Source organism: Dasypus novemcinctus, chromosome 1, assembly GCF_030445035.2.
Source record: "Dasypus novemcinctus isolate mDasNov1 chromosome 1, mDasNov1.1.hap2, whole genome shotgun sequence".
Classification (NCBI taxonomy): Eukaryota; Metazoa; Chordata; class Mammalia; order Cingulata; family Dasypodidae; genus Dasypus; species Dasypus novemcinctus.
Window position 1 is genome coordinate 76,856,730 of NC_080673.1, and position 19,443 is coordinate 76,876,172.

The 19,443-nt window shown below is 36.6% G+C and overlaps 1 protein-coding gene across 1 annotated transcript in view; it reads left to right on the forward strand.

The window, feature by feature from the left end:
* QRFPR (pyroglutamylated RFamide peptide receptor) overlaps nt 1–19,036 on the forward strand; it is a 38,494-nt gene extending 19,458 nt beyond the window's left edge. The window contains exons 2-6 of the mRNA XM_004474682.3: nt 10,489–10,647; nt 12,377–12,438; nt 14,305–14,540; nt 15,983–16,080; nt 16,808–19,036. Coding sequence (XP_004474739.1) covers nt 10,489–10,647; nt 12,377–12,438; nt 14,305–14,540; nt 15,983–16,080; nt 16,808–17,208 — 956 coding nt within the window. The 3' untranslated portion in view covers nt 17,209–19,036. The remainder of the gene's footprint in view (nt 1–10,488; nt 10,648–12,376; nt 12,439–14,304; nt 14,541–15,982; nt 16,081–16,807) is intronic.
* Nucleotides 19,037–19,443: the final 407 nt, after the last annotated feature.

Below are 19,443 nucleotides of genomic sequence, written 5' to 3' on the forward strand. Positions count from 1 at the left end.
TTTTTGTACTTGTTTACAAACTTGTAATTTAGGGGCTCCACTATTGTTGGGAATTGAATCATATCCTCACAAAAGACATGTTCAAGGCCAAACTCCATCCCCTGTCCTGTGGGTATGAACTCATTTGTAAATAGGACACTTGGAGAAACTATTATTAAGGTATGGCCAAATTGAACGAGGATGAGGCTTAATCCAATTTGGCTGAAGTCTCTGTCAACAAGAGAAATCGGACACAGAAATAGAAGTCAGTCACGGTCTTCGCAAGACCATGATTGTTCCCAAGTCTGCAGCTTTCCAGTGACGGCAACCCTCTGTCACATGGCATCTCTCTCTCTCTGTCTGGCTTCTCTTACTTTGGAGCAATCAAGGTCTTGTCACCACCCCAAGATCTCCAGGTTCCAAAACTGTGATCCACTAAATTCCTGTTGTTTAAGTCAGCCAGCATGTGATATTTGTCACAGAAGCTCTGGCAAACTAAGACCACTCTACTCAAAGAAATTTTAGGAAAAATGTTATCCCAATAAGATTTGAAAACATGGGGTTTAGAAAAACAGGGTGGAAAAGAAGTGGGGAAATGGGCAGGATATAGATGAGAGGTAGAAAAGGTCAATGATGATAATCAATTGTCTTCCAAGTTTAAATATATAGACAAATAGAGAATAGTTATATTACTTTGGCAAGTTATGAAATAATTTTTTAAAAAGATAGATAGCATCAATGCTTCCAAACCATTAAAACACCCAGAATACTTTCTTCATTCATAAGGCCTGTTCTATACACTAGTTACAGAAAACGTGGTTTGAGAACTATTTTTCATTGTATTAATAGTTAAGACCACAGAATCTGGAGCCAGAATGCTCAGCGACTTCACCAACTGGATATCTGAACAACCTGGGCAAGTTCCTTTATCCCTCTCCTATGGAGATAATAACAATACCTACCTTTTAGTGTTGCTATAAGGATTTTAATGATTTATGGAACTGATTGTATTAGAACAGCACCTGGCACATGGCGAATGTTCAATAAATGTTATTAGTGTGGAAGTTAGTTGTTTAATTTTGAATAAATCATCAGTGTGATTCAGCAACAACCTAGGATGCTTCTGGCAGGTATAAGACATAAATAGTGTAAAAAGAAGGGGGAGAGCAGGGGAGAGCAGAGATAGAATTTCATGCTGTTGTAAAACTCCAGAAGTTAATGAGAACAATGGAGGAGGGTGGGGAATGAAAGATGAGTCAACACAAACTTGCTTTCCCAACTAGTCTGTCAAGGAATAAAGCAAGTTTTTCTGACACACAGGAGAAGTAACAGAGAGGAAGAAGAAGAAAAAAAAAACCCAACAAATTCATAAATGAGAAAATTGTACCAGTTGGAATTCTTTTTAGTTATATCCAATGATGTACTGGAACTTGTTTGTGCTAGCTCATCAAAGTTGATTGCATATATCTCTTCCCAGCTCCACAGAAATTATACCAATTGTCTTAGTTTGCCAGGTTGCTATGACAAATTCCACACAATAAGTTGACTTAAGCAACAGTAATATACTGGCTCAAAGTTTCAAGGCTAGAAGAAGTCCAAAATCAAAATATTGTCAAGACTTGCTTTTTCCTGGAGCCTATATATTCTGGTGCTGGCTGTAGAAATTCTTGGGAATCCTTAGCTTAAAAACCTGCCTTCCAACACACAGCAATGCCCTCTCCTATCTGGCTTCTGTGACTTCTTATTCTCTTTATATGCCCCCCAGTAAGTTTGATTAAGAGCCACTCTGATTCCATTTACTGCACCTTAACTACAAATGTCTTCAAGATATCCTATTTACAATGGGTTCACACCCAGAGGAATGTGTATTATTAAGAACGTGTTTTTTACGGTACTTACTTTTACCTCCCACACTGGGGAAATTGGACAACACTACAAATCAGGGATTTTTTTTTCTTTCTTAGAGATCTGGTTGATAACAATTATCAGCATACCACTGCAAATATTGCTTATAAGGTGTATGATACACATTAGATTGATAACATTCCAATAATAATTACCTATTCCCACCCGTACTTGCGTTTATTGCACAGGCTTTGTAGTACAAATACTGTATAGGGCAAGTCCTCCACCTTTTCAGAGTTTCTTTAGCTATGTTTTGATCTTTCGTTCTCCATGTACACTTAAAAGTAAGTTTATCAACTTCCTAAAAAAAACTCTCTGGAATTCTGATTGGTATTGCATTTAATTAATATATTCTTTTGGAGATAATTGACATCTTTGAAATATTAAGTCACTGTGATATGCAGAATAAGACCCTTAAAGATGGCCTAGATTAATCAAATCTAAACACTGGAGCTGAGAAGGGTCCTAACCTCACCTAAAGATCATATCCAGCCAATACTAGATGTTAGCATGCTAATTGCTGGAACATATTACCTTACATGGTGGTGAAAAGGACTTTGCTAATGTAATTAAGTTAAGGATTTTTGAGAGATCAGAGTGATGCAGGGCCAAACACCAAAGAATGCAGGCAGCCTCTAGAAGCTGGAAAAGGCAAGAAAATGAGCTCTTCCCTAGAGCCTCCAGGCGGAACAAAGGCTTGTCAACTTATTTTAGATGAGTGTAATGGAACACATTATGTGTTCTTCATAATTATAAAATAATAAATTCATATTATTTTAAGCCATTAAGTCTGTGGTAGTTTAGTATAACAGCAACAGGAAACTAATGCAGTCACCTTATGCATTAATATAACTCTCCAATTATTTAAGTCTGGTTTGATGTTATTCATTTCTAACAGAAACCTGATTTGCTCAAGTATTTGGATGGACATAATCTTTAGGAAAGGTTAGGACACCTTCTCAGCCCCAGGGTAAGATGAGATTAATCTTGGCCAATGTTTTAGATTTCATTCCCTTTGTCAATGATGAGTTTAAAGATGAGCAGGCAGCCCATTCTGGCCATTAGATCTGAGGGTTTCCTCACTTTTAAAAGGGATTGGGGACTGTTGTTGGCACTGGGATTGTTGTATGCTCAGGAGGCTTGATTCTCTGGATGTCCTTGTACCATCTGGGCACTGAGCCTCAGCAGGGTTGCAACACTTACTCTCTGGTTTGTTGGACTTACCCAGGTCAGCTCACAGGAGGTGAGGATGGTCAACCAACACACTAGGGAACCGAGAGGGTCTACAGTTACAAGCAGGAGAATTCCATCCATCAGCCATGAGGGATCTAAGTCCCCTCTTGATTTAGAGGTGGAGTGGACATTGCCAGGAATAAAATATGGATTAAAGTGGATTTACTGGTATTCTAGTGTAGAATTATTGTGGTTCTAGCAATGGAAGAAATTATATCATTGATGTGGAAACAGTGGCCGTGGGCATTGCTGAAGGCAGGGAGAGGGAAAAAGAGGTGTGATATTGGGGCATTTTCAGGACTTGGAGTTGTCCTGAATGATATTGCAGGGACAGATGCAGGACATTATATATCCTGCCATAACCCACTGAATGGACTGGGAGAGAGTGTAAACTACAATGTAAACTATAATCCATGCTGTGTAGCAACACTCCAAAATATATGCATTAAATGCAATGAATGTACCTCATTAACGAAAGGAGTTGTTGATGTGGGAGAAGTGGGGGGTGTGGGGAGTGGGATATATGGGAACCTCTTGTATTTTTTATTGTAACATTTTGTGTGATTTATGTATCTTTTTTAAAAAAGATTAAAAAAAAAAAAGAATTGGGGAAAGATTATGTTTTCTTCTTTACTTTCGGCCTGTGAAAGTTGTTTGAAATGTAATGCTTAACAATACTACAGCCATATTCTAAGCACAGTGTGACAATTTTAAGAACAAAAGCAAAACCGGGTTAAGGAAGACAAAGCAAACCTGGTGGAGAGACTCCAGATCCATGATGATGTCATTCATCTGCAGAATTTCCCAACCTTGGTCCTGCCCTACTGCTGAAATTCATTTTATGCTAAATAAAACTTTTTCCTTACTGTTAAAACAGTTGAGTTGAATTTTATTATGCTTAAAGTTCGAAACATTCTATTTAATGTAAAGAACAAAAAATAAAAGAAATTAAAATTTTTTATTTCAACACCCAGAGAAAAGTATGGTAATAATTTCACTGTATTCCATTTTAGTTTAATCTTACATACCTTTTTTAACAAAACAGAAGCCTTTTAGCATGTGTATGTGTATTCTGATTTATACTAGTTTTATGTTATGTTTTTAAACATTTTTTGAAAGATGATTTAATGTATTAATGATAACATGCATTATATTAATATATCATGATTTCTTTAACCATTCCTCCATTTTTTATGTTAGATTATACTAACTCAAGGTTATTATATTCTTTGAGACCATCTAAGAATATAAATTAGACAAATATTTCTTAACATTACATTAAGAATTTCTGGAGGAATTCACTCACTTTATAATGCATTTTGTTTTCTGATAACCTTCACATTTAAGCTATTCTTCTAATGTTTAAAGTGACCTCCATTTCTTTTCTAATATCCACCCCCCCAAAAAAAATCCCTCCTTTATTACATCAGCATGAGTTATTTAAACAGTCTGAAAACAATGAAATCCCATTATTCCTAGTTTTCTGCTTTGTTGTCCAAATGTCTAACCTGGGCATTTCCTTTTAATTGAAAATCTAGTTATTTGCATTCATAGAAAAGCTACTCAGTAGTTAACAAAGGGCATCTGTAGTCATTAGAATAATGAAAATTAGATGACAAATAGTGGAATAGACACAATTTTGTGAACTTGTTTTCTGGTATAAATATACATAGAGAAGATTTTTCTTACAAAGTAATTAAAGGAAGTTAAGGAAAACTACAAAATTGATATAAACCTTGGCTCCCCAAAGGAAAATCCACAAAGTGGTATTGAAAGTTGCGAGACGCACAGTGTGGTGATTCACTCCTTACTCACTCATCCTGAATCAAAGCCTTTCTGGGACAGCTCCAGCCCATGCACACAAAGCAGCCATGTGTCCCATTCTTAAATATGTAAAGATAGCCAAAGATTGTCAGAGAGGAAAGTTTTCAGAATAAAAGAGAATAAGGCAAATAGAACAATGAGACATGAACATAGTATATAAAAGAGAATTTAGAAAACATTTTCAAATGGGCATTTTCATATATTGAGTCATATCCTGAAGAATGCTTCCCCATTGCATATATTCCCACTGAAATTTCTGTTTGTTTTTATTCCCAAACTTCTTACAATGAATATATCAGTCAACAATTTTTTACTTGACGTTTATAAAAGAAATATTTATATATATATATTTGTTACCAAAAGTCAATAAAACATTTTAAACAAAAATGATATATAGGAAAACATCAAGTTACATTTCAAATACAGTTGGCAGAACATCAGAATTACAAGCAGGTGTTTTTGAAAGCATGCCAGGTGCCAATGGAGGTATGTATATGACAAATGTTGCTGTCACTAAGACATCACATTATCTTGCTCAGTGTGAACCATTCTTTGCAATTGTTACTTTTGCAAAGGAGACTGGATTTGAAAGAAATAAATGAAAAACATGCTGAGAAATTATATAATGTCATGCTGAGAAATTAACAACTACTGCACTTGTTCAGAATATCAGCCTGAAAAAATCAATAACACTTCTCTTACACTGAGTGTTAATAGTGAAACATTTGGAGAAAGACCTGGATCAAAAGGGGAAAAAATTAAAATAAAATGGAGTTTTTATAGCTAAGAGATTTCAAAGAGAGTTGGGAGGTCATTTTGGAGGGTACACTTATGAAGCTCTTGGTCTGACTTTACAAATTACCACAGTAAACAAAGCCTCAAACAAAAGTGCTCCTGTGGGCCCTAGGCTACATGAAATTAACAAAATCTCAGCGGGTTCAGCTCTTTCTCCAATATAATATAATTATATTCATTTATAACCTCCCCCCCTTATCATGATTCTTCAACTTCTTTTATTTGAACCTATAATTTTCAATTTACTTGTTAAGCTTATTTCTCAGAAACTTAAAGCCTCCGGATTGCAGGTTGAGCCCTGAAATGCAGCAGGTATGGGGTTAGCTCCTTGGGCCTGCCCTGGACAACCAAGAAAACAATCATGATGGACTAGCCCCATCCCAAAAGCAAGGAATATCTTCAACTGCAAGCAAAACCATTCCATTCCTCTGTCACGTAATATCTACTTCCCTTCTCAGCCTGAAGAAGTCAGAATGGACATCATCCAGAATCACTCAAGACTGAGGAATGAACAAAAATAAGGGGGTTATGTAACTGTGGAATAGAGCAGATTTATTGTTATTGTAGTTATCTTGTGTTAACTGAGCAATTTTTAATAATGATATAAAAAAATCAATAACAGACTTCCTCTTGGTGAAGATGGTGGCATAAGATTCTCAAGGGTGCTATTCTCCTACAGAATTGTTGAACAATTAGTAAAAACTGGCAGACTCATTTTCTTGAAATCTCCAGAAAAAAGTTAGAAGGTACCAGTACTTGGGTGAGTGCAAACCAGGAAATGCAGCTTTAAAAATATTAGGAGAAGTTCATGGTGACTTTGCTGGCCTCTCCCCCACACCTTCTTTTCCTGGGTATGGAACTGGATTGCATTTCCATTATGGGATCCTGTCCCTGTACTGGAGGGAACAGAGTGACCCTAATGTGCCTATGGGTACCTGCATCTCTGTGGCAGTCTATTAAGCAGCAGCCTGTAAGGCTGAACCAGGAATCACTTCTCTGGTTTGCACTCACAGAATTTTCCATACAGGCAGAAAACAGGTTGAAAACAACTAAAATAGTGTAATAAACAAGTCAAAGTGACTTTGGTCAAAGGATTACCAGGTTTAATATGTAAATTAAAGCACCTGGGATTGTCAACAGTATTTCATAGGGAGTAGAGTGGGTGTTTGGGTTCCCATAAACAAGGGAATTCCTAATGGTATGGGAGAGTACAAGTCCAGGACAAGAAGCAGGTTCAGAAAAGATGGTGAGAACTCAGCCCTCAATTTCACCTGTCTTCCTGATAGGAGGACTGAACTCTGAAAGAGAGAACCAGCCAATAAGAGTAAATTTGCAAAGACTGTGAAAAGTGATTTTGTGTTGATTTATCTGATTTGTTAGCTCATGGCACTCAAGCAAATCTATATCATATCATTAACTGGATATAATATAAGGAATAGACAGCTCAGGGGCTAAATCCCAGTGTTAACACATTAAAATATTAAAATGTGCACTGTCACAGAAGATTACAAGACAAACAAATAGGACATGGTAGTCCATCCAAAGAAGAGAAAAGCAATGTGTTACATTCAAGGGAATCCCAATAGATTGTCAATTTCTCATCAGAAACCATAAAAGCAAGAAGGCAATGGGTTAAAATACTTCAAGTGCTGAAAGAAAACAACTGCCAGACAAGAATTTATACCTTCTCTTTCTAAAGTGAAGGAGAGTTTAATCAGATAAACAATAACAGAGGGAGTTCATCACCACTAGACCTGCCCTGCAAGCAATGCTAAAGGGCGTTCTTCAGACTAAAAAGAAATGCCACTAGATAGTGATTCAAAGCACCATAAAGAAACAAAGACCTGTGGTAAAGGCAGTCATTTGGGTAATTATAAATGCCAGTTTATACTGTATTTTATTATTAGATATGTAACTTTACTTCTTACTTCCCACAGGTGCTAAAAATGCATGAAAGACAATGATAACTTTGTGTTTTAGGGCATAAAATATACAAATATATAAGTGGTTACAAATACAAAAAGTGATGGGGGGACAGAGGAGTACAGGAATGTACATGCCATTGAAGTTAAGTTGTTATCAATCAAAAAATGATTGTTATATATTTAGGATGTTAAATCTTAACTTCATGGTGTCTGCAAGGAAAATAGATGAAAAATATATATAGATAGAAATGAGAAGGCATTGAATATGGTACAATACAAAAAAGCAAATATAAAACTAGGCATTAACGGAATTGAGGGACAAAGTAGGTATAGATATACGAAAGGCTAGATAGCCAAATGGCAACAAATTCCTATATTATCAGTAGTGAATTTAAATGTAAATGGATTAAACTTTCCAGTCAAAAGACAGAAATTGGCAGAATGGATATAAAAAGCATGGCGCAACTATGTGTCTGTAAGAGATTCACCTTAAATTCAAAGGTACAAGTGGGTGGAAGGTGAAAGGATGGGGAGAAATACGCCATGCAGACACTAATGAAAAGGGAGTTGGGATGGGTATACTAATATTGGATAAAATAGTCTTAAAGTCAAAAACAGTTAAAAGGGACAAAGATGGTCATCATACACTCATAAAGGGGATAGTTCAACAGGAAGATGTAATAATTATAAATATATATGCACCTGAGAGCACACTCCCCAAATATATGAAGAAAATCTTAACAGATGTGAAGGGAGAAACTGAAGGTTCTATGTTAATAGGAGTAGACTTTAACACACCATTCTCAAAGGTGGATAGAACATCTAGTCAGATGATCAGTAAGGAATTAAAAATCTTGAATGATACACTAAACCAACTAGGCCTAACAGACATTTATAGAACACTGCACCCAACACAAATAGAATAATTATTCTTCTCAAGTGTGTAAGGGTTATTCTCCAGAGTAATAAGAGAAAGGACACAAATAACTAAAATCAGAAATGCAAAGGGGGACATTACTACCAGCCCCACAGAAATAAAAAAGACTATGAGGATACTATGAACAACCGTATGCCAATAAATTTAGATGAATTAGACAAATTCTTAGAAACACATAAACCACTTACATTACCTCAATAAGAAATAAAAGATCTCAACAAACCAATTACTAGTTAAGATTTGAATCTGTTATCAAAAATCTCCCAACAAAGAAAAACAAAGAAAATTCACTGGGTAATTCTACCAAACATTCCAAGAAGTTTTAACTCCAAATTTGCTCAAATGCTTCCAAAAATTGAAGAGGAGGAAATACTCCCTAACTCATTCTACAAGGGCAACAACCCTTATACCCGAGCCAGAAGAAAGATACCACATAAAAAGGAAATTACAGATCTCTTATGAAATAGATGCAAAAATCCCCAACAAAATACTTGCAAACCAAATCCAACAGCATATTAAAAGAGTTATATACCATAATCAAGGGGAATTTATCCATGGTATACAAGGTTGTTTCAGTATAAGGAAATCAATTAATGTAATACACCACATTAACATAAAGAAGAAAAAAAATACATGATTTGAAAACAAATGTGAAAACACATTTGACAAAACATAGCACACTCTTTATAGGAATAGAAGGAAACTTTGATAATATAAACAGCACAAGTGAAAAGCCACAGCTACCATCCTTCTGAATGGTGAAAGACTGTAAATATTCCCTCTCAGATCAGGAACAAGAAAAGAATGCCCACTGCCACCACTATTACTCACATTGTACTCAAAGCTCTTGCCAGGGCTTAGGCAGGAGAAAGAAATGAGAGGCTTCCAACTGGAAAGGAAGAAGTAAAACTTTCCTTGTTTGTAGGTGATATAAACCTATATGGAGAAAATTCTGAAAAATCCACAACAAAGCTTCTAGAGAAAATAGAATATTCAGTGAAGTGGTAGGGTACAAGGTCTGAACTATATATTTGAGTTTGATCAAGAAGGGAAATTGTTGGCTGTATATACGTAACTAGAATAAAACTTTTAAAAATCAAAACACAAAAACAGGGCGGTGGACTTGGCCCGGTGGTTAGGGTGTCCGTCTACCACGTGGGAGGTCCGCCGTTCAAACCCCGGGCCTCCTTGACCCATGTGGAGCTGGCTCATGTGCAGTGCTGATGCGCGCAGGGAGTGCCGTGCCACACAGGGGTGTCCCCTGCGTAGGGGAGCCCCATGCGCAGGGAGTGTGCCCCGTAAGGAGAGCTGCCCAGGAATGGCACTGCACACATGGAGAGCTGACACAACAAGATGACACAATGAAAAGAGACACAGATTCCCGTGCCACTGACAACAACAGAAGCGGACAAAAGAAGATGCAGCAAATGGACACAGAGAGCAGACAACGGGGGGGGGGGGGGGGGGCGTGGAAGGGGAGAGAAATTTAAACAAAACAAAACAAAACACCAAAACATAGGACTTTACAACACAAACCCTGAACCTAATTGTTGGGCTATGGTTAGTAGTACAATTTCAAAAAGATTCTTTCATATTATTTTTGTGAATTATAACAAACATATCACACTAATGCAAACTGCTAATAATGGGGTGGTATATGGGAACTCTGTTTTATGCATGATTTTTCTGTAAACTTGCAACTTTTCTAATTTAAAAATGATCATATATATTTATATGCCAGTGCAAACTTTCTCAATTATTTTGTGTCCATAATGTAATTTTAGTCAGAAAACTTTTGAACAGTGGTTCGGAACTAACTAAGTGTGATCATTACAAAGAGAACATATACTTTTTTGGGGTGTATGACTTGTCCTATATTCCTTGCTGTAGGTGCCTTCATTTGTAAGATGTTGCCGTTTGTTCAGTCTACTGCTATTGTGACAGAAATTCTCACTATGACCTGCATTGCTGTGGAAAGGCACCAGGGGCTCGTGCATCCTTTTAAGATGAAGTGGCAGTATACTAACCGAAGGGCCTTCACAATGCTAGGTGAGTCATCAGCTGTTCCAGTGTCAGTTATGTTCATGTTAATGCCATTCTTCATGACAGGACAAGAATTTCTTCAAAGATTATCATATTTATAATCTAGAAGATGAGCTTTTCATCTAACTTACAGACATTGGGGTGTAATTTGAGTCCTCTACTTAATTGTGTCTAACCTCATTCCACCTTTTTTTAGGCCAAGCATAGCCCTGAAAATCTTTAATTTCAGATTCACTTGTTTGGTTTAAGTCTTAAACTTTAAGCACCACTTTCAGCTAATCTAAAATAACCCACGTTGCTAAATCAACATTCACTAGATTATTAAATAAACTATCATCTGAGGTAAGAAGGCTCTAAGCTAAGCTAACAAGGGCAGAGAGATTTTGAAGGGGACAAGAATGTGATTTTAGAAAATAGGAGAAGGGTGCTGCTTAGAAGTGCTCCTGGTGGTAAGGAAAAAATAAAGAAGGCCCTGGGCCATAGGAGAAAACAGAATCTCGAGTGTTGGAGATCCTGAGAAAAAAGAATTCCACCTACTTAATTTTGCTTCAGGCATTTCTGGATCCTCAGCTTTCTGTGACTGTTCCTGATCCAGCCAGTCATGATGAGCATGTACCTCGTGATAAGTGGTAAATTTGAAGCAATGTCCTAATGCCTAGCAAAGTAGAATGGAAAAGTTTCTCTGTTTATTATCATTGAGCTATTTAAAATGTTAATGTGCTTCACAGTGGTTCAAATTTATTATAGCTAAGTAATCAGATGTAAGCACCTGAAGCAATAATCAAAGAGAGCATTTTTTCCTAGTGTCTCACTTGAGAGGGAAGAGTAAACATTTATTGTGCTGTAAGAATTTAGCCAAGGTTGGATTGCAGAATTATAAAATGAAACCCTGAAGGCTTTGCAAAAATAAAACTTATTTTAAGTAGTTTGAAATGAATAAATAGATAAATCAATAGGAGAAAATTGTTAATTTAAGGGAGTTACTTTCAAATTTATGTCACATCCCCGTATGAAGAATTCAAAGATCTTTGGGCTTTTAATAATTGACATCCTTCCAACATCAAAACATTTAAAAACAGTATGTAGATATGGAAGGAGTTAAGGAAAGGAACACACGATGGAGAGCGGGAGTTATTAAAAAGGAAAGAGAAGTGGAGGGAGTCTCAACATCCAAAAGCATAGTTGATAATCAGCAGCCAAGGCAGTTTCTTCTCAAAAACATCTTTGGTGACAGGAAGATTTTTAGACAAAGTAGAACTCATCTTCCCATGGGGCTTTTGTGCAGTGTTCCCCGATGTCTCCCTCCAGCTCTGTTACACTGTGACCCAACCTTGTTAGTCACTGTGTCTGCCATACCCCAACCCTCCTTCTGGCTGAAACTGCCTATGCCCTGGGCCCTGGCCAAGGGAGCCCTGCTATGCTTCATTGCCCAGAAGTGGCCACAGGTTATATCAGACATGTACATCAAACCCTAGTGCGGCCCTTCTATCCCTGATCAGCCAGAGGACCTAAAGAGTTTTAAACATTTTAAACATGTCTTTAGAAGACTATTCCAGCAGCAGGCTTGAGGGTGGTGAAAGAACGCAAGCGTGGACCTGGGAGGAGACCACTGCCCTGCTCCAGGACAGAGGTGACAGGATGAATTGAAAATAGGGAGTCTTTATGGTTAGAGAACTAACCAAAGTTGTATTTTGCTTAGATGAGTCATGTTTTGATGATTTTAACATTTTTACAGGTGTGGTCTGGCTGGTGGCAGTCATTGTGGGATCACCTATGTGGCATGTGCAACAACTGGAGGTAAAATCGAGGTTGGGATTAATGATCATACTATCGAAATTTCTGACCCTTCTTAATTACAATCATTTTCCTTACTGCAAGCACATTACAACAAATTTGTAATGATTTCACTGCAGATCCATTAAGAGTGATGAAACATGGATAAAGCACAGAGCTTGAATTTCTCAGCTAGTTGCAATAAGGCATCACATTTCTTCCTGATGCTCTCTCTGCTTTGCGCTCACTTGATTCTCTCTCAGGAGTAATGTATTTGATGGTTTTCAGGGCATGGGAGCAATGAGGTGGTTAAATTAAAAGTCACTTCTATCCCCTCACTGTATGAAAAATGTGAATTTAGAAAATTCCAACACCTGTCAAATTACCTTTATTCTAATGCCAGGTTTTGCCCTGCATAGAAATATATTTTGACAAGAAAAGTCACAAACCCCTACCACGAGTTTACAGCACCTTGATGAAAGAAGCCTTCATTGATATCACTAATTTGAACTGTTTCTTTCTCCTTTGTGCTCTAGTAAGACTTAGGTTGGACAAAAGATCTAACTTTTATAGATCAGGAGAAGGATGCTGTGAAAGAGGAACTGGGAATGTACACCCAGCTTGACACCTCAAGCTCAGGCACTCTCTCAGGCAGTGGGATTTTAGAGAAGTGTACATATGGAAATAGAGGATCTGGAATTGGTTTCCATAAAACCATCTTGAACTATTTGCTTGTCCCTGGGAATATGTGAACACTTTTTAAGACTGCCAGTGTAGCATTGTTCCTTAGAATTGTCAATGCATGGCCCCATAGTTGTTAGTCATTGTAGCCTCTACTTACATGGAGTCAGAATGAACTGCATTTTAACATCCTGTTCCCGGAGAGTTTGGATCTTGAAATCATTTTTCACTTTCAATAAGTGTTATGATTCTTAGTTGTATTTGCAGATGACACTTCAATTAGAACTTAAAGCTTTTTTCCTCCATTCATTTGACTTTGAAGATGGGTGATAAGATTTGCTCGAAATGGAGGCAGAAATATGTCTAAGGCCTAAATATTTCTCATCTGGAAAACTACAGGGTAACTAAAACATCAATAGTTTTCATAAATCATCTCACTTTTTTCCTATTACCTAGAGACGTGACTTTTGAATAAGCTTTAAAATTTTAGCTTGCCTTTGTTACAAGCCCTTCTTAGCATTTGTTGTTGTTATTATTAACATCTTTGAACTCACAAGAAGATGAATCTATTAGAAATAGCATGACTAAATCAGCATCAACTTTTTGTAAAATATATAACTCAAAGACTTATAATTGAGTATGAATATTTCTAAAATGGTAATAGTTTGAATCAATTTTTATTCATCTCAGAATCTAAAATCTAGCATTGCCTTTTTAACATCTTTCCTAGCAATGTGATCATTGCAGTATGAAATAGCAGTAACAAATTATGGATTTTCAGTACTTCTTGATTTGATGAGGTCTGATCTGATGCCTTGTCAAAATTTGTCTCTTCAGTACATGAAGAAACAAGATAATTTAATATTAAACTAGCTGATGTGCAGTACAAAATATTGTAGTGCCCTTTCATCCAATTGAAAACATATGACAGTAATAGATCAAAGAGTTGAGAGAGATGAAACATGAACGTAAACAAGCTGTGGACCAACATACCACTTAAAATAGAAAAGAAGACGTAAAACTCTTAAGAAATTCAGCAGTTAAATGGAAAAGCCAGACTTCACAACAAAAAGACAATTAAAATTTTATATCATTTGAAACCTGTACCAATGGAAAATGTGTGTAGGCTTAAAAAATACTACGCTGCAATAATACTTGGCTGCTCTCTGTTCTTCTGGTTCTTCTAACTGAATTATTCTTATTTTAAAGATTAAGTATGACTTTTTATATGAAAAAGAACACACCTGCTGCTTGGAAGAGTGGACCAGCCCTGTGCATCAGAAAATCTACACCACTTTCATCCTGGTCATCCTCTTCCTCCTGCCTCTTGTGGTGATGCTTGTCTTGTATAGTAAAATTGGTTATGAACTTTGGATAAAGAAAAGAGTGGGGGACAGTTCAGTGCTTCGAACTATTCATGGAAAAGAAATGTCAAAAATTGCCAGGTCTGTTTATTGAAATAGTCACCTTTTTTAAGAATATTTTTAACTGGGCCATTTAGTCTAAGCCTCATTGGTAATTTATGTTTAGGGCATGGACTGACTAAAACTTGAGGATTTTTCATGTGTGCCAGAAAGAAAGATCAGCACCACCAGCTTCCAAACCAAAGGGGAAGTTACCATTCCCGATAGAAACTCATTTGGAATTGAGACAATTACTATATTTTCAGGTATATGTAAATGTGACATGGTAAGAAGATCTGTGAGCTGGTGTCAGGACCCAGGAGTCCGTGGGTGCTCTCAGTCTGTGCCCCCACAGGATGTCAATAAGTGTCCTTACTTCCTCCCGCCCAAGCTTGATGCTAAAGTACATGAGGGGATATTGTGAGAATCCTTTAGAAATGGAAGCATGTTATTTATTTTAAATTATTTTTACCTAAGTCTTTTGATTACTGATCTTATTCATTGATAGAAATTTCAAAAGATGATATAATGCTATGGCGCTTGTAATGCATGTGATTTACTTTATAATCTGTCCTGAATGGCTATTAAAAACAGAACAGAAACATACAAAACCTTGTATGGAGAAATCTAGTGATTTGGTGCGTTATCATTTCTCCAAGTGTGCAGCGACCTCTAGTGCCGTTTGTGTAAATAAATCCTCCCTCTAAATGTGACAGTTTGGGGCTCTAAACTGTTCAGCACTGCGGCTTCTTACTGATTTTGATCTCCCACTTCCTTGGGAAAAAATGCCACCATGTTGAAAGAAGAGTTAGTATGACTTCGTGTAAGCTTAAAGTACCACGCAAATGTGTCGGTCTCCTGCAAATGTTAATCTTCATTACAGAAGTAATGAAGAACGCTAGTTTAATTTCCTGGTTAATTATTTAGGTGAATAATAAAGGATTACCTTTAAATTCTATCCTTGAAGATTCTCTTATTTCATAAATATTGATATTTTGCTATCACAGTAAATGCTTTTCAATATTAAGTGAATAAGAGCTTATGCCCTGGAGTTAGACTGCTTAATTTCAAATCCAAATGCCACCCCTTCACTAGCTGTATGACTTTGTAAGTTGCTTAACTTTCTGTGTACCTTAGTCTCTGCATTTGTCAAATGGTGTGTTGGAAAGATTAGTGACATTATCCATGCCATGTATCTAGCAGAATGCCAGAAACATAAAGACTATTCCCTCTTTCTGTTGTTGTTAGCAAACTGATACCTTCTAGCACCATATATATGTTTATGAGAAGTATAGGGATGAGGGTAATATCAACGGGAAAATATAGTAATCAGTCTGTGGCCACCCCACCATGAACTTTATTAGTATTTGAAAACTTACATTTGGGAAGTTTTAGGCTCAAACTTTTTTAATAGCTCTGCTATCAGTTTTACACATTTGCCAAAGAGAAGTTAACCAATACAATATGTTTCCTTATGGGCCCAGGAAGAAGAAGAGAGCTGTCATTATGATGGTGACAGTGGTGGCACTCTTCGCCATGTGTTGGGCACCTTTCCATGTCGTTCATATGATGATTGAATACAGTGAGTGCTTTTCATTCTCATTCGGCGGATATTCCCATTCATTTCCCACTCAAATGGACAATGAGTCATTGAAATGTGTTGCTGTTCATTTGAGCCATCAAAAATCAAATATTTAACATATTTCTTTCATGTTTTCAAGACCACCGGAACATTACATGGGAGGTAATTATGTATGATGGTGACCAGATCTTCAATAATTACTGAAGATAAAGCAAGGGTTTTGATATTCTTCTCCTGTCTACTTCTGTTCTAGCTATGTTTATTTATAAATTAGGAGAGACATGACCGATATGAGTGTTCCCTTATTTAGAAACCTTACTTGAAGCACATGAATTTAATGACACCTGTGGGTTCAGTCAGACCTTCAGTGTATTCTCACCGATAACCTGAGACTTAATGTCATTCTCGGTATAATTGCATTTCTGTAACACAGGTGAACATTTGAAGGGTACCTGCTGCTTCCAATTATATAAAGCTTGGAATCATCAAGTTGAAATAGAGTGAAACCCCTAATGTGTGTAGAGCACCAGGCTAGGCTTTTATAAGCCTAGATTCTCTGAGAATGAGAACCCATCACAAAGATTATGTTTATTCTTGTATCAGGTGCCTCTCCCCAAAATGGTCTTGAGATCACTCACACCATTAACTTTTATATGAATGAATAGAAAAGTCTTTATTTAATGCTTATTAGAGCAAATGTGCATTCTAAATTATTACTTTATTTCAGGTAATTTTGAAAAGGCATATGATGATGTCACGATCAAGATGATTTTTGCTATTGTGCAAATAATTGGATTTTTCAATTCCATCTGTAACCCTATTGTTTATGCATTTATGAATGAAAACTTTAAGAAAAACTTTTTGTCTGCAGTTTGTTATTGCATAGTAAAAAAGTCCTTATCTCCAGCACGAAGACATGGGAATTCAGGAATTATGATGATGCAGAAGAAAGCCAAGTTTTCCTGGAGAGAGAACCCAGTAGAGGAGATAAAAGGAGAAGCATTCAGTGATGGCAATATTGAAGTCAAATTGTATGAACAGCCAAAGGAGAAAAAAAATCTAAAACGACATCTTGCCCTGTTTAGTTCCGAACTTTCTGAACATTCTGCCTCTGGCAATGGGCCTTAATTGAAATGATGCCTTCATAATCAATGCCATTCACATTTTAGTCTGAAATGAAAATTACTTTAAGCAAAAGACAAGGACATCTTTTTTATTCTAAAAATGATGACAAGAAGGAAACTTAAATCATTTTGCCATAGAAAATATGGCATCATATATGGAAAAAAATTTTGAAAAATTAGCAAACTATCCTCATGGATTTTAAAAGTGGATTTTTAAAAATCTCATACAGAAATAAATGTTCTTGGGAAGCAGATGTGGCCCAACTGATAGAGCATCCGTCTACCATATGGAGGATTCAGGGTTCGATCCCCAGGCCTCCTGACCCATGTGGTAAGTTGGCCCACACGCACTGTTGCCACGTGCAAGGAGTGCCGTGCCATGCAAGGGTGCCCCCATGTAAGGGTGCCCCACACACAAGGAGTGTGCCCTGCAAGGAGAACCGCCCCACGTGAAAAAAGTGCAACCTGCCCAGGAGTGGCACCGCACACACGGAGAGCTGATGCAGCAAGATGACACAACAAAAAAAGGATGCAGTTTCCCAGTATGGCCAGATAATGCAAGCTGACTCAGAAGAACACACAGTGAATGGACACAGAGAGCAGACAAGAGGGGGAAGAAGAGAGAAATAAATAAGTTAATCTTTAAAAATAAATAAATAAATGTTCTTGGCTGACAGTTTTCCTCCCATGCATGCAGTCGATGTAATGTGACTTTCTATGTATTGCTAAATTGGACAATTAACTAAAGATAGTTGAATAATTTTAAATAGTTTAATGCTACAATGAAATTTTTAGCACAAGGTTGAAGTTAGAGGGTATAGTACTTTGCAAATGAGGTCTTTTCATAACCATAAATTTCATAACCATAAATTATAGAATTGCCAAGAGAATAAAATGAGCAAGAAAGCACATTATAGTATAAAACACCTTCAAGTTAGGAAGCATTATTATAGCTCTTCCTGTTTTAGACCTCCTTTTTTATTCCCTTTTCCTTTCTGAGTTGTGCCTCCAACCCTGCCCAACTTCCCACTCATGTATATTGCAACCAGTTTCTCTAATCAAAAGAAGAACGTTTCTGAGATCCTCACTTGCAGGTTGACTGTAATGTAGTTACATTTAACATTTTTATTTTCACTAGTGGAATGGCATTTTCTTAGCTAAAAAGGCTTTAGGTGTAGTTAGCTGATGGGAGAGAGATTTGACTCTAAATCCATGAAATTATACAGTGTCCAAGGCTGACCTCCAAAAGAATCAGAGAGAACAATATGGCTTCCCATCTATATTCCTTACTCACATCTCCCTTAAACCCAACCCTTCTGTCATCAATCTTTTCCTCTTGCTCCAAATGTCATCCAGAGGCCACCATTATAATGCTTTCTCTATTCTCCTTCAAGGTCTGAAATTTTAAAAGTCCAATCACAGCCCCATGGCCAAAGCATTTCTTCTGCCTTCAGTCTTCCAGCACTTACCCTTTCAGCTATCATAATACACACACAAGAGAAGCTCAAGAACCATTGGTGTATTTCTTTGAACATTGGTGTAGGGCTTTAAGTGGGAACTACAGAACTCAAGCTGTTGAGATCTTTTAAGATACAAACATTTGATATTATATGTCTATATAAGCATGGATGAAAAAAAAGATGAAGCAGCTTATGATATTAGAAAAACTGTCAGTACATTACAGGAAAACTAAAGTGAAGAGAGGAAAACTCATGGTATGGTTTGTGTTGAAGTGGACTAACAAAGGGTCATTTATGTAAACTGTTTACATGTTATGCCCAGTTACCCTGTACCAAAACATTGATCATCATTAAATTATTAAACCATTAAAACTGAGTCAGCTTCACTGTTTTTCATCTCTTACTCATCAAATGTTAATATGACACTAAACTTGGTGTAAATGTGCTTCAAATATGACTAAATAAAAAGCAAATAAATCAACACTGATATTGACTTATTATTAGTTTATAATTAAAACAAATAACCCTAAACATTGTAGAGCTTGATCTAAAATAATATTTAGAAATTAAATATTTAATATATAATTTCCAGATATCCTGTGAAAACTTTTAAAAAATTTTCTCACATTTCAGTGTTGTTTTAGAAACAAAGCTGTTTTAGAAATATTGTATTGTCTATTGTGTAACTCCATTTCTTGCTTTGTACAGGTGCTAAAATGCAAATGCATAAAAAGTATGATGAATGGATGATTTTGGACAAAACAATGCACTAAGAAATC